This window comes from Neodiprion lecontei, chromosome 3, assembly GCF_021901455.1.
Source record: "Neodiprion lecontei isolate iyNeoLeco1 chromosome 3, iyNeoLeco1.1, whole genome shotgun sequence".
NCBI classification, from domain to species: domain Eukaryota; kingdom Metazoa; phylum Arthropoda; class Insecta; order Hymenoptera; family Diprionidae; genus Neodiprion; species Neodiprion lecontei.
In genome coordinates, this window is record NC_060262.1 from 37,773,996 (window position 1) to 37,788,170 (window position 14,175).

General features: G+C 39.5%; 1 protein-coding gene across 17 annotated transcripts in view; it reads left to right on the forward strand.

The window, feature by feature from the left end:
• LOC107224961 (microtubule-actin cross-linking factor 1) overlaps positions 1–14,175 on the forward strand; it is a 173,222-nt gene that overhangs the window by 114,122 nt on the left and 44,925 nt on the right. For 11 of the 17 annotated variants that reach the window (XM_046733680.1, XM_046733684.1, XM_046733694.1 and 8 more), the window contains 7 exons: positions 5,194–5,473; positions 8,713–9,163; positions 9,617–9,874; positions 10,002–10,575; positions 10,800–11,270; positions 11,351–12,592; positions 12,761–12,844. In XM_046733680.1, coding sequence (XP_046589636.1) covers positions 5,194–5,473; positions 8,713–9,163; positions 9,617–9,874; positions 10,002–10,575; positions 10,800–11,270; positions 11,351–12,592; positions 12,761–12,844 — 3,360 coding nt within the window. Of the gene's footprint in view, positions 1–5,193; positions 5,474–8,712; positions 9,164–9,616; positions 9,875–10,001; positions 10,576–10,665; positions 10,690–10,799; positions 11,271–11,350; positions 12,593–12,760; positions 12,845–14,175 lie in introns of all 17 variants that reach the window. The other 6 variants (XM_046733678.1, XM_046733679.1, XM_046733681.1 and 3 more) reach the window with 1 other exon arrangement.

Genomic DNA, 14,175 nt, shown 5'->3' on the forward strand with positions numbered 1-14,175 from the left:
AATATTCCACTTGACACAGAAAAAAAAAAAAAAAAACGTTAATGCTAACCAATGAATTTGAATCATGATACCGAGTTAGTCCTCCAGTTTTACGAAGTTCAACGAAATTGTAGAAGTTCCGTGCACATATACTTTCGGCATTGAGCGAATCTTACTTATAAATATGATACACTTGAAAAGTTTCAGTCCTGATGCCTTGTGACGTTTCAATTATTTTTTTTTTCTTTTTTTTTTCTTTGCCTCTTTACTCTTTTGGCGATACTATTGTTATATAAATTTCTTGCATCCAATTTGTGTAACCCGAATCTTACAACTACAATTTTTTCTTTTCTTCCGGCCAGCTGCACTATATTTACCTAAGAAGTGTTTAAAATTTACTCAGTCTTATTATAAACTAGAGAAATGACTCGTGCCCGGCATTGGGAATAAAAAGAACAATCTGCTCGCTCTGCTGCACTTGCAGCGTACACCGATCGGTATCTCGATCCGAAGAGAGCCGATTTGCAGGTGTACGACGACGTGCCTTCAGGGAGGAAATAAGGTGCGCAATGTACATATTAAACGGTAGTTGGAATTGCACGGCAATTGTTGCGGCGAAATTGTCGTGAATCATTCCGGAGATATCGCATACCTGCCAATCGGAGTTCGTTCTTCTTCGACCTCCTTGCTCTCATCTTCTTGCCGCGGGATCGGAGCACCGTGAAAATTACGGATTAATTTTATTACAGCGCTCGGCGAGCTTGCCTTGCTGCGGGCTTTCTCCGACTACTCTGCAGGTCTTTTTTCATTTTTATTTTTAAGGATCACGAGTGTCTATCCTTGTGACAGTTTCATCTCTGCATGCGGTATGTCGGTGCAGGTTGTGTCGTAGGGGAAAGTCGGGTAACGTGCCAAGTGCACTCTTGGATTGCCATCGTCACTTTTGCCGAGTCGATATTGCATGCGGAATATCGGAAACGGGATGCTTTCGGGGAGCTTATAGCTGTAAGGAAAATTTGAAGAAAATTGGCAGGAAATTTGCACGTGTCTAGTAAAATCGGGAAATTTCCGGGAATTTGGGGGTGTTTACCTTACCGGTGTACGAATGTTTGAAACGTAGAAAATTACTCTACGTCAGAAAATTGAGGGGATTAGTGGGAAAAGGATATAAAGTGACGAAAAATATGGCTTTTGGAGGAGTTTTAAGAATTGATAAATTGATGTCGAGCACTGTGTGAAATTTACGAAATACATAAACAAGTACCAAAAACAATCAATACTCCCAGATCGATGTTTCTACCCGCATGTTTCGAAATGATGGCTAATCCTAATCTTCCGTTAGTTTCTTAATATTGAATTGTTTATTGATATATTTGGAAATTGAGTTTGAGCAAAATTGAATTGAAAGAAAAATTGGACCATTTTAACTCACGCGACGGAGACGTCCGATGTCTAATTTCTAACTAACTTGCATGAAAAAAGTGACTTTGTTAGCATAGTTAGGGCGAAACCAGTCCTGGAGAATGTCTATTTTCGTCTGGAAAACCGGGAAATGTCAGGGGATTTGATGTGTCATCGAAGTCAGACACCCTGACATTGCTCCTTTATAGTCAGGGTCTTTACAAGGCCTGGGATGTTTTTTTTTTTTTAATACCTTGGTAGTAATCCAGACGCATAAAGACACAGCAGCAGGAAAGTATAATTTTATCTTATCGTGTTCCCAAATTTTGTTGAAAAATAAGCCGCGATACAGATTATAGGGTACCTATACGTACATTGTTGAGAGTTAACCGACTTTCCCAAACATTCTGTTCGATTCCGACCATCAACCGTTACTCTCCTCTATTCTTTATTGTACTTTCTAACTTCCCAGATTATCGACTGCAGAGATTTTCGTTGCGGATGATACGAACCAGCGAACCGAATTGCCATTGCAGACTATGGGATGAATTACTTGAACCGAATCGGAGATAAATGTCGGAGAATAAGAAACTTGGAGAATTAATCGAAGTGACCGTTTTCACAGTTTCGTTGTTGCAGACTTATGTCGTCTCCACTATACGGAGCGATTTTTTTGTCAATTGACATCTCGATTCGATAGAGCTGTCATGATTGTTATCTTTAATTTAAAAATTTCACCGAAATACGAGATTCCCGATACCGATTCTGTCACAACGTCCACAGCCGGCGTTTCCACGTGTAAATACACAAACACGTACGTACACATGTACATATATATAGCCAGATGACACAATCGGTAAATATAGATGTATCATAATGAAGGTACGGCACACAATGTATATGGGTTATGTAACGTAATTTCCTTTCACGTTACAACGCGGCAGCGGGATGATTTTATTAAATATTGCTTTTTGTTAACGCGCAAAAAGCATCAGCACTGAAATTCAATGACGAGGTGATTAATGAAATGTCGAAAAAAAGTCGCGCCTGATTCGAAAGCCACCGTCGATCAAGCAGCTGCGAAATTAAATATCGAGGGATTCGTTCGTTCATCGACTTACGAAGACGAAGTGAGCCGCGTCTGTTCATCGTTCGAAATACCTTTCGCGAGATGATCTCGAGGGCTCTTAATCAAAGGGCAATTAAAATACGATTCAAACGCATCGCACGCATAGCTTCTCGCGATATCGCATTAAATTCTTCGGCTGCAGTATCACGTCGCTGGCCTTGCGCCAACTACTCCAGAATAGACGATAATCATGCCCCGATTTAGTATACGGTTCTATTTAATGTAAGAGCGATCTTCCTTGGTTCGTTGATCCATCGTTGAAGAAGACGATCCGTTACGATAAAACCGTTTCATCGACATTTTTTTCTCTTTCCTCCTCTATCCTTGTAATAGATCAGTGTATTATCTATCGTTTGGTACGGATGAGTGCACCTATACAGGGCACGTCGTGTCGACTTGTTGGTGGTTCCGTGTATTTTTAACGCTATGAAATTGTTCGTACCGTAGATAATAACTCGTCAAATAACGCGACGTGCTGTTTGTTCAGAATTGATAATATTTTTTTCTCACCTTTTACGTACCAATTATCTACTGCCGAAAAACATCTTGAATTTACCAAAAAAAAAAAAAAAAACGATGGTATATGTGAGATAATAAAATAATCACTACGTGCGGTTCGCTAAACCTTTTCACGTGTGAAATGGTTGGGAAGTTGTCACCGTACGTTTACTTAGGATTGAATTTTACACTATCACACGATCGTCGTCGGTGAGGCAATTCATGGACAATGTTGAAAATAGGTCCTGCTAAAATTTCTAACGTCAAGTTGTAAAACGCGGGGTTTTTCGTCGTCGAATTTTAAAAATTCCGTGCGACGTGTACGCCATATATGAGCAAGTCGGAGCGAAGTGTTTGCTATTCTTGATAATTTAACGTTTCGTACAACGAACGCTCGTAAATCCCGACGAATAAAGAAAACTGCAGAAACAGTTTCATTTTACAATCCCTTCGTCTTAAACCTCTGAAAGCTCCGAAACAATAACCGTTTTCGTGCAACCGAAAAACCATGAAAAGCATATTTCATCTTTGGATTAATGGCGTTCGAATATTTGTTTTCTTAGATTAGGTTCACTGCGTTTTAACTGTAAACATACTCGCTATTGTATGCATAAATGCACGAATGCTCCGCAAATCTGATCTGCAGTCACAACGTAATTTTGGTTTTCGCGAATCGCTGAGATTTACGATGATGCAAAAAGTCTGTTTTATCCGATGAATGCGTGGGTTGAATTGTACAGCTTGTTTCTTTCGACTGCTCTCAGCTTGATTCGTTTACGTACACGCTTACATGTGTGTAATTTCATGAATGCGCCAAGAAATGAATGTAAATAAAACTATAAGTAAGCATTGTTAACAAATGAGTCATTATAATCGAGCTCGTCATCTTTACAAAAGTAGCTTAATTTTACATTTAATTAACTTTTAATTCATTCGCTTTCTCATGCTGTGAAGACAAAAATGCAAAAAAAAAAAAAAAGAAACAACAAGAATTTATCTCCCAGAAATTACTTCAGACATACATATATGTATGCATACCTATATTATCGCGGAGCGCTATTGAGTAGTTCAAATTGCGTCATATTTGCGTCAGATCTATGAGAGCATGTATAAAAGTTATGTATAGCACGCCTTTTAAATCCGTGTCTGCAGATATAGAGGAATTTTAGACGATCGACTTATACATATCCAGTAAAACGGTTCAGGATTCGCGATGAGGTGAAATTAAATAACGATATTCAATTCACGGCGCTACCTTTGACTCTTCCTGCAAAAATGTAATCCTTGCCATGCGCTCGATGAATCACAAGCATCACGAGAATATATATATATATATATATATATATACATTCCGCGATGTCGTCGGAGAAGCTCGTCGTCTGATTAGAGAGTCAGCCGCCGTGGTTAATATCGCGGAGGAAAATCGTGAAAGGTTAAACTCGCCATTATCCGCACCGTTAAATCAACATCGGCACTTCCCTCGTCACGAAAGTTACAGAGTTTCTACCACCGGCAATATTTCACCTCATTACAAACGATTCATCTCCACTCGATTTCCACATTCAATTCATGCTCACCACGTCTAGTTATTTCGCATCTTTTTTTTTTTCTTCATCTTCTCATTTTCTCGGAGCTCGGTTCAAGAGCACAGTTTTTAGTTGTTCTTACTTGCGGTATAGACGCGTCTGTGTAAAATAACAACGGATCTCTTCGGACAGCATCGCGGACGAGGTAAAATCACCGAAGCCGTGGAGCGGAGAGAAGAAAAAGAAAGTATATAACGAACCGTATAACAGTTCGACACATCGTCACTAATTCACGTTGCTCAGCGAACAATTTTTTTTTTTTTTTTTTGCGGGTGCAACATTTTAGCGCCACTTAGAGACGGAATGTTCTACCTAACTTTTCTGACACGTGCGGCAGAGGTTTTCATTGAATAAGTAGGTAATGTACAAACGTCTGTCGGCCCAACTTCGACATCATTTAAAATATACTAACAATCAGTGTGGGTATATACCTTGAAAAAAATATGAACAGAAACGAAAGTAGGAGAATAATCGTTGCGGATTGTAAAATAATTGACAAAATATGTAAAAACAAGTCGTTCCGCATGTTTGACGAAATCGATTAATTGTCACCCACGGCAGGTTTTCCTAATTTTTTTTTCTCTTCCCCGGTTGTTCCAGATATCCGACATCGTCGTTGGCCAGGAACCGAACGTAACAGCACGCGAAGCTCTCCTGAGATGGGCCCGACGTTCTACAGCCCGTTACCCCGGGGTCCGTGTCTCGGACTTCACGGGTTCCTGGCGAGACGGCCTTGCCTTCAGTGCGCTTCTGCATCGCAACAGGCCAGATCTCGTCGATTGGCGAAGTGCCAGGTCAAGCCAGGCCCGCGAACGCCTCGACAGGGTTTTCCACATCGCCGAGCGCGAGTACGGCGTTACCAGGCTTCTCGATCCCGAAGGTAAGGAGGACCTCTCGTCCCGACCTTGAATTTTATCGCAGAGAAAATAAACGAGGATGCAGATTCGTGTCGACGACGGCAACGATAATACGGAACGAATGCAGCGTGCCTAGTTTCAAAGATTACGGAATAAATCGGACGCGTAAGGTATGGCCAAGGTCGTTTAAAGTATCCGAGAACCGATAAACGCAAGAACGGTGGGATAAGAAAGAAGGAAGGAAAAGACAAGCGTACGCAACTACCGTCCGAATGAATTTAACGCGAGATCTGAGAAACTGGTGAAGATTATACGCGATATTATTCGACTCGGATTGCCAAGATCATTTCTTTCTTTCGCAATTGGATGAGTATACATACTCACAGGCATTTGATTTCGCGTTCGCCTTGTTTGTTTTTCAAATTTTTATACCCTCGCTTATGTATTTTGTGCCACGATCTATGTGCGCTACTTTGAATAGAGGTTTTTTTTATCATACAAAATCACGCGAGAGGCACCTTAACTTCTGACGTGCAAACGTGTGGCTTGAAACCTTAGGGCCACGACGTGCATCGAGCGTTTCGTGATCGGTGTATCACTACTTTATTTCAGTGTAAGATCTCGCCTTACGATTATACCATTCAGGTATAAACGAACAAACTTTTACTTCTCGCGAGTTTTTCGCTCTTCGATGTGAAACTAACTGTCTTGCTTGATGCCAGTTCTCGTGCCTCTCGCCAGTTTACCCATATGTTTTTCTTTTATAAATATCCCGTTTATTCATGTTTACTGCGTGACGAAGTCGCGTGAGAAGAGCTATTTTATTTTATTATTCTTTCCTTTATCCACATAGTCGATTTGAAGTTAAGAACTTTATTCCTGGTTTAACATCTTTGAATACCAAATTTATTTCTATTCGTTCGAATTGTCTGTCTATTTCATTGATCCGTTGTAACACTGCATACGGTCGTGACCACAACTGGCCTCTGTGGTCAGGAAATGCAAATGGGATCGAGAACTTTACGATCGATGGATGTTGCGTCGTCTTAGAATCGTCAGAGATCGATAGGTCAAGACTATCGTGTCTCGCCTAATGGAGAGAAGGATCTTCTCCTTCTCTTTCTATCTTTTCTCTAATGCCTATCTGCAATGTGAAAAATCAGCATTATCAATCTTTATCATCCAACATCTCCGACACGATTGAGTTATAATAATAGCCACGAGTCATCGGGTAACGATCTCAAAGTGAAAGATGCTTCATCGACTCACGATCACCAATTTGAAGATAATGTTCAAAGTTTTGTTTTATCTGTACAATTATTGTTTGTCATTTTCACTTCATCCCAAGTAGAACAAATGGGACAAATCAAGGAGTTTTTCATACTCTCTTCGTTTCTTTGAAATTCTTACTACCAAGCCGAACGAGAACCTTTGAGAAATCTCATTGTTTCAACTCGTTACATTGTTCGCGTATAGTTGAATGCGCGAATAACGTATGTAACTATACTTATATTCAGCTTCAGGTAAGCATATCTTTTAGGAACGTGCGAAATGCGTCCTTTTGCATGTTTCGTTCCGTTGTTTCGGCTGCCAGGCTATAAAATGTTTTTCACTTGGGGTTTAATTTTTTTCATTGAATTTTTTTCTTTTCTCTCTCTCCTTTTGTTTAGAACTTCCGGTTCCATTGACAATTTATGCTGTATAATTTACAGACTGTACGACGAAGCCTTTTTTTTCTTCTTACTTAATGCTCACAATTACTCACAGGTACTATAATCGACCTGGGAATAATACAGGAGATAGGCATCTCGAACAAAACATTTTTAGCATATCCTAGAAACGAGCGAAATTCAGCCATAGTTTAAACGAAAATATGCTAATGTTCAATCACAATAAATAGCAAACAACGATTCGGTGTTTTTATCGAAACCAGCTCTTTTATATTTCAAACAAGGAAATAAGTTTAACCAGGTCGTCATTACGTGACGCGAATATGTTCTTCTCTTTCTCTTCTTGAGGTACTTGTGCAGTGTCTCTAATCTTGGCCGGTTTAAATTATTCGCGTATTTTTTCGTGGACTCCCCCCCCCCCCCCCCCCCCCCCACCTTGTGAAACAATGGTGAATTACTTTTTCGCAACTCGTAACGAATGCAGGTAGAAATTCGTAGGAGTATGGCGCTTGTACAGCGGTAAGGATGTGGGATATATACCGTTTTATTTTTCTGTCACGGTACTTGCAGCTGTATCCGGCGCACTCCTGCGACCAAGAACCAGAATTCCTGGCTCTGCAACCAATTGCATTCATTCCTCGCACGAACTCATGTATCTACATAATATATAAGTTGTTTCTCGTCGCGCTGACGTCATTGCAATTCAGAAACTTCCGACAACCTTATAATGATATTCCTTTGTCGTCATAATTTTCATTGTTGCGTACAGTAACAGTCTACGGTCTTAGAAATCACGAGGCTAATCGCGATGCCAATTTGTCGAGTCGCCCAACAGTTTTTATATCATTATTTCACAGCCTGCAGGAACCAGAAATGTAATTAATCTCAGAAGTTTTTTTTCTATAACTTCCTGCTAGAAGTTATCTTCTCTTTTTTACGATCACGAACGCTGAGAAAAATGTTTGTTCACTGTTAACAAAAGTATATTTGGATATGGCGAAGCAAATGTTTCGAATATGATTCGAATATGATTCGTTAATTGTTGACAAATTTTTAACGATCATTACTTTGTTCAACTAAAATTTAATAGTAATAACGTTTTTTAACAACAAATAATAAAAAATCTTTTCTCAGTGAAGGATTAGAATACATTTTGAGTTTATCCAAAGTGGGTGGTCATCGTTATTGCTGGAACTTTTATCGTACCGACGAATCGTGCTTTGTACGAGTCAAATATTGTACATATATACATATGCATATAGAATCAAATAATAGTTTATACTATGAATCGCAACGTTTGCTAGGCTACATGTAATTGATCCGCCCTAGACACTATAAAAGGTTCGAGGCACTAAGGCGTGCACGCCGGAAGTGCACACCGGCTTTAACGATCCGTATCATATTTTACATTCTATATGTATGCGTAAATATACATTGAACGAACCACTTGACTCGTGATTCACGATCAGGCTACGCAATGTTCAGTCGGTGCAGTTGGCCGAAATGACCCGTCTCTCAACCTACCTCACTGTTTCTTCTTATGTAATCTTTAACCTTTTCTTACACGTATAATTATAATAATTTCCTTTCAGACGTTGATACCCCCGAACCGGACGAGAAGTCTCTGATAACGTATATCTCGTCGCTCTACGATGTGTTCCCTGAACCGCCACCGATTCATCCGCTTTACGATGCCGAGGCCCAGCGGCGATCAGCCGAATACAGGGAATTGGCGACATCCCTTCACTTGTGGATTCGCGAAAAAATGGCCCTTATGCAGGAGCGTTCGTTCCCCCCGACGCTTATCGAAATGAAAAAACTTGCCGCCGATAGTGCCAAGTTTAAAAACGAGGAAGTACCACCGAGGTACAGAGATAAACAGAGATTGGCTCACATATTCAGAGATCTTCAGAAGTACTTTGAGGCTGTGGGAGAGGTCGACATGGAACCCGAACTCCATATCGAAGTTATCGAAAAGAATTGGAACAGGCTGATGATGCTTCATCAGGAGCGAGACCAAGCTATTATCGACGAAATCAAGCGGTAACGTTGAATTTTATCAATACAGTTTATTTTTTGTGTATCCATTAATGGGTATTTGAATTGGAACATGTTCGTCGATTTCGCTATTTCAGTGCAATTTTCGGTAAAATATTTTTATTAGATGTATTCGCAACAATACGGAATTTTATGAATCTGATTTCAGAGTCGTAAACTTCGAAATTGTAGATTGAAAAAGGAAAACATTGATAATTAATATTGTGAGATTCTTATTTGGAAAAATAGTTATTCGGAACTGTTCTTTGCAAATTTGTTTTCGATTCAAATTCTTCAATGTTCTTAGTCTCCCTGCAGATTCTGATATCATACGGTTCGAAAACTTGCACAAAAATGTTATATGGTATAGAAGGAATTTCTATGCTATATATTCTTTGATCGAAAATCTGGTCCTTAAACCATATTTTATTCTTTGGCTGATTTTTACGATATTTTCAGCTTGGAACGCTTGCAACGTCTCGCAGAGAAAGTTCACCGTGAAATGAAATCAACGGATAATCGTTTGGAAGAGCTTGAAAGACGAGTGGACGACGAAGCTCGTCATTTGGATCGACTTCATCCATTGGAAGCCAAACATGCTGTTGACCTGCTGGAACAGGACATACGCAATACGGAGACACAGATTCAAAATATATTCACCGATGTTCACACTCTCACAGAAGGCAGATATAGCCAGGCTCCTGAACTCCATAAAAGGTAAATTAGTGTTTATAATTTTCATGTATACGAATATAATTCTGGTGTACACAAATTATAAGCACACTGTTTTGAAAATCTGGCAAGCTGAAGTCCGTTTATTTTCACACGAAATTTATTGTTACAGGGTACAGAAACTTCACCAACGTTGGGTAGCTTTACGATCGCTACTCCATAAGCGTTTGGTAGCACCGCTGTCCGTAATTTCATTTCCCGTTGAAGAACGAGTCGTTACTAAGCACCGTACTACCGTTCATGAAACTCGATTGGTTGATACTAATCCACATTTCCGTAATCTACACGACTGTATCGATTGGTGCAAGAATAAATTGAAGCAACTACAAGAAGCTGATTACGGATCCGATCTTCCTAGCGTCCAAAATGAACTAGACATTCACCAGAGGGAACATAAAAACATTGACCAGTTTTATTCAAAAGTAGAAAAATGTCTGCAAGCCAAAAACAATTTCCATGGCGATGAACTCGCCCTTTACAGTCAGCATTTGAGCACTCTTCAGAAACTCTATGCTGAACTTTTGGCCACGTCGAATAAGAGACTCTCAGATTTGGATATTCTACAAGATTTCATACAGTCGGCCACTGGAGAACTTGTATGGTTGAATGCCAAGGAGGAGACAGAAGTAACAAGGGATTGGAGCGACAAGAGTTTGAATGTGCAAAGCATTGAACAATATTACGAAGTAAGTTTGTTATTATCGGTGATCAGTATTTTTTTCACTAAACTGAAAGATAGTTTAAAAGTCTATTAACACTTTATCTACTTTTACAAGCGTACATATGGGTCAGGAATTGAGGTAACAAAATTGACAACTTTTCAGCCAGATTGCAGCCACTTTTCAAACTGGCTTTTACACAATTCATTCATGAAAATCAAATTTGACATAATCGTTTCATTTATTTACAGTCCCTGATGAGCGACTTGGAGAAACGTGAGATTCAGTTCTCCGCTGTACAAGATCGAGGAGAGGCTTTAGTTCTGCAACATCACCCTGCAGCTAAAACAATTGAAGCATATATGGCCGCGATGCAGAGCCAATGGGCTTGGCTGCTGCAGTTAACTCTATGCCTTGAGGTGCATCTGCGACACGCAGCCCACAGTCAAACCTTCTTCAAAGAGGTTCAGCAGGCTGAACTATGGATAACGAATCGTGATGAGATCCTGAATACCGTTTATTCGCAGTCAGATTTTTCATTGGACGAAGGAGAACGTCTTTTGAAGGGAATGCAAGAACTTAGGGAAGAGTTGAACAACTACGGAGATCATATACAACGACTAGTCGATCAGTCAAAGGAAATAGTTCCCATGAAGCAGCGCAGGCAGCCAGTTGCAAGACCAGTCCAAGTCACTGCTATATGCAGCTACAAACAAGTTAACGTGAGTACAAAACCTAATTGTGTAAAATAAGAACAATGCTGTCAGAGGTATAATAACCATTGGCTTAACTTGTTTCACAGATCTCGTTTGAAAAGGGCGAACAATGCACGTTGTATGATAATTCAGGCCGAGTTAAATGGCGCGTCAAAAATTCCCAAGGTGTTGAGTCACCTGTACCTGGAGTTTGTTTTACGTTACCACCACCTGACAAAGAAGCTCTGGATGCGGCCGAAAGACTGCGTCGTCAGTACGACAGAAGCGTGGCTTTGTGGCAACGGAAACAATTGAGATTACGGCAAAACATGATCTTTGCCACAATAAAGGTCGTTAAGGGTTGGGACTTGCCTCAGTTCCTCGCCATGGGTCAAGACCAGCGCACAGCTATCAGAAAAGCTCTGAACGAGGACGCCGACAAATTGCTTTCAGAAGGTGATCCGGCTGACCCGCAATTGAGGAGATTAAGACGCGAGATGGCCGATGTCAATAGGCTGTTTGACGATTTTGAAAAACGAGCTCGGGCAGAAGAGGAATCAAAGAATGCGGGACGTATATTTAACGATCAAGTTTCTGCTCTACAGCAGGCTCTGGATGAGGCAGAAAGAATCCTTAACTTGCGCATCGCAGCTCTCTTGCCGCGAGATCTGGATAGTCTCGAACATCTTGTTCTAGAACACAAAGACTTTGAACAAAATTTACAACGCCATGCACCAGAGGTTGAACAAGTGCAACAAACATTCCGTGGAATAACACTAAAGACAGCTGCGATGAGGAACAAACTCGACAATGTGATGACCAAATGGAATCATTTGTGGAACCTGAGTAATCTTTACATAGAGCGACTGAAATGTGTTGAAATAGTTTTATCCGGCCTAGAAGAAAATACGGCGGCTATTTCAGAATTTGAAATCAAACTGGCATCTTGCAGCGAATTACCATCTGACGTCAAAGGTCTGCAACACGTACTGGAGAATTTAATGATCTTGCAGAGTGCTATATCACAGCAACAAATACTCATTGACCAGCTGAACGACGACGCTCACAATGCACGAAGGTTGGTCGAAAAATCACGGCCTAATCATCGTGGCCCACACAGTGATATGGATAGGCTTGATGCCGAAGTGAACAGGCTAAACGCAAGATGGACAAATATTTGCGGTCAACTCGTCGATAGACTACGAAGCGCGGAAACGGCGTACGGTCTTGCTCAGCAGTACAATAACTCGTACCAGAATGAAGTCGACTTTGTCGATGAGGGGTATCAAAAATTGGAGAATCTTGCTCCGATCCACAATAAAGCTCACGAGCAGCTTGAAACTACTAAGGTATTTATTAGAAACAAAGTCAGATTGTTGCTTTAAGTTGAAAAATGAAGAAGTACGCCTTGCGATGTGTATTAAATCAATTCATTGGATTTTGGTTTCAGTTGTCTAAAGTGAAAATAATTTATCTCAGAACTTATGATATTAATCAATAAATTGTCTTGTTTTCAGAATTTGCTGAACAAGATTGTGGACAGAGCTCCGGTAATTGAGGCAGTTAATGTAACCGGTGGTCGCTTGATTCGCGAAGGCAAGGTAAGACGAAATTTTGGCGCATAAAAGTGCCTGGACAGGTAGCTTAAGCTAGTTGAATGATTGTTGTATGAATGGAACCCCAAGATATTGATTTACATTGTATATACTTATCATCATCATTTCATTTATTCACGTACACAAACTTTTCGATGTTCTTTTACACATTTTTTTCAAGCTCTACTCAAGGCAAATTTTCAGAAGGCTACAACAAATCACCATATTTGTACTATACACATGTACAATTACTGTCTATTATTGTGATTGTTATTGTTATTTATGGCGACCAGTATTTATCGTCATTTATAAGTGAAATCACATTTTTGGACCTTCCAAATCCAGTACTCCAAATGACATTTCTTTTGTTGCAATTAACGGCTACTTTAACTATAATTGTTACTTAAATTTTAATGGATTATTTAACTCGTTGAACTAAAATTTTACTAAATTCTTATCTAGTATGTTCTCGAAAAAAAAAAAAAAAGTTCGTTATTTACCATTACTGAGGCAGACATGAGATTTAATCATTCGAAGAGTAAACATTAATGAGTAGCATGGTTGAATGGAGTTAGAAATTGGCATGCTTTATAGGGTGATGGAGATTTCATATTGCTTGCGGGAGCCCTTTTTACTTTTTTCTTGCCAAATTTCTGTCTCAGTCATGTAGCACAATAATGATTGAAGCTCACCAGATAGAATCATCAGTTCAATCAAACGTCTTTTGTATTTTCCTGCATTTCTTCTTGATTTTATGATTTTTCGCCATTATCACCGTTTATCATGTAATTTCGCTGTCATTTTTTCTGACGCGTATCCGTTGCTCTCAACTATAGTTGAGATCTCTTAGCTCATCTTTGTGCCAGTCCAATGTGTAAACCACAATTACCTTGATATGTAATTTCGCCAAGCTATTTTCGAGGATTTCATTTGGCGTCGACACAGACTATTCTTGGCACCTGCTTGCTAAATTGTTTGATTTCTACTTAAAGATGCCAAATAAATATTTCTCCTTTTATACGCAAAAATATACGCTAGCATTGATTGATCTTTTTGCATATTCTTGAGTTTTATTCCATATCCTGCAGCAAATCAAATTGGAAAATCAATTTTTTAATGATCAATTCGTTTTCGACTACAATCCTTTTTATCGTACTTTCGTTTCATTCATACTAATTTACAGATTATATGATTGTGTTAACTTTTTTTTTTTAGTATCAAATATATCAAAATTAGTAAAATTCCTACTGTCCCATGTATTTAAGTCTCAAAGCTTCAATCTGTAGGTGATATATTAACACCAACATATTCAATTTTCAAGAATAAGATTGATATAA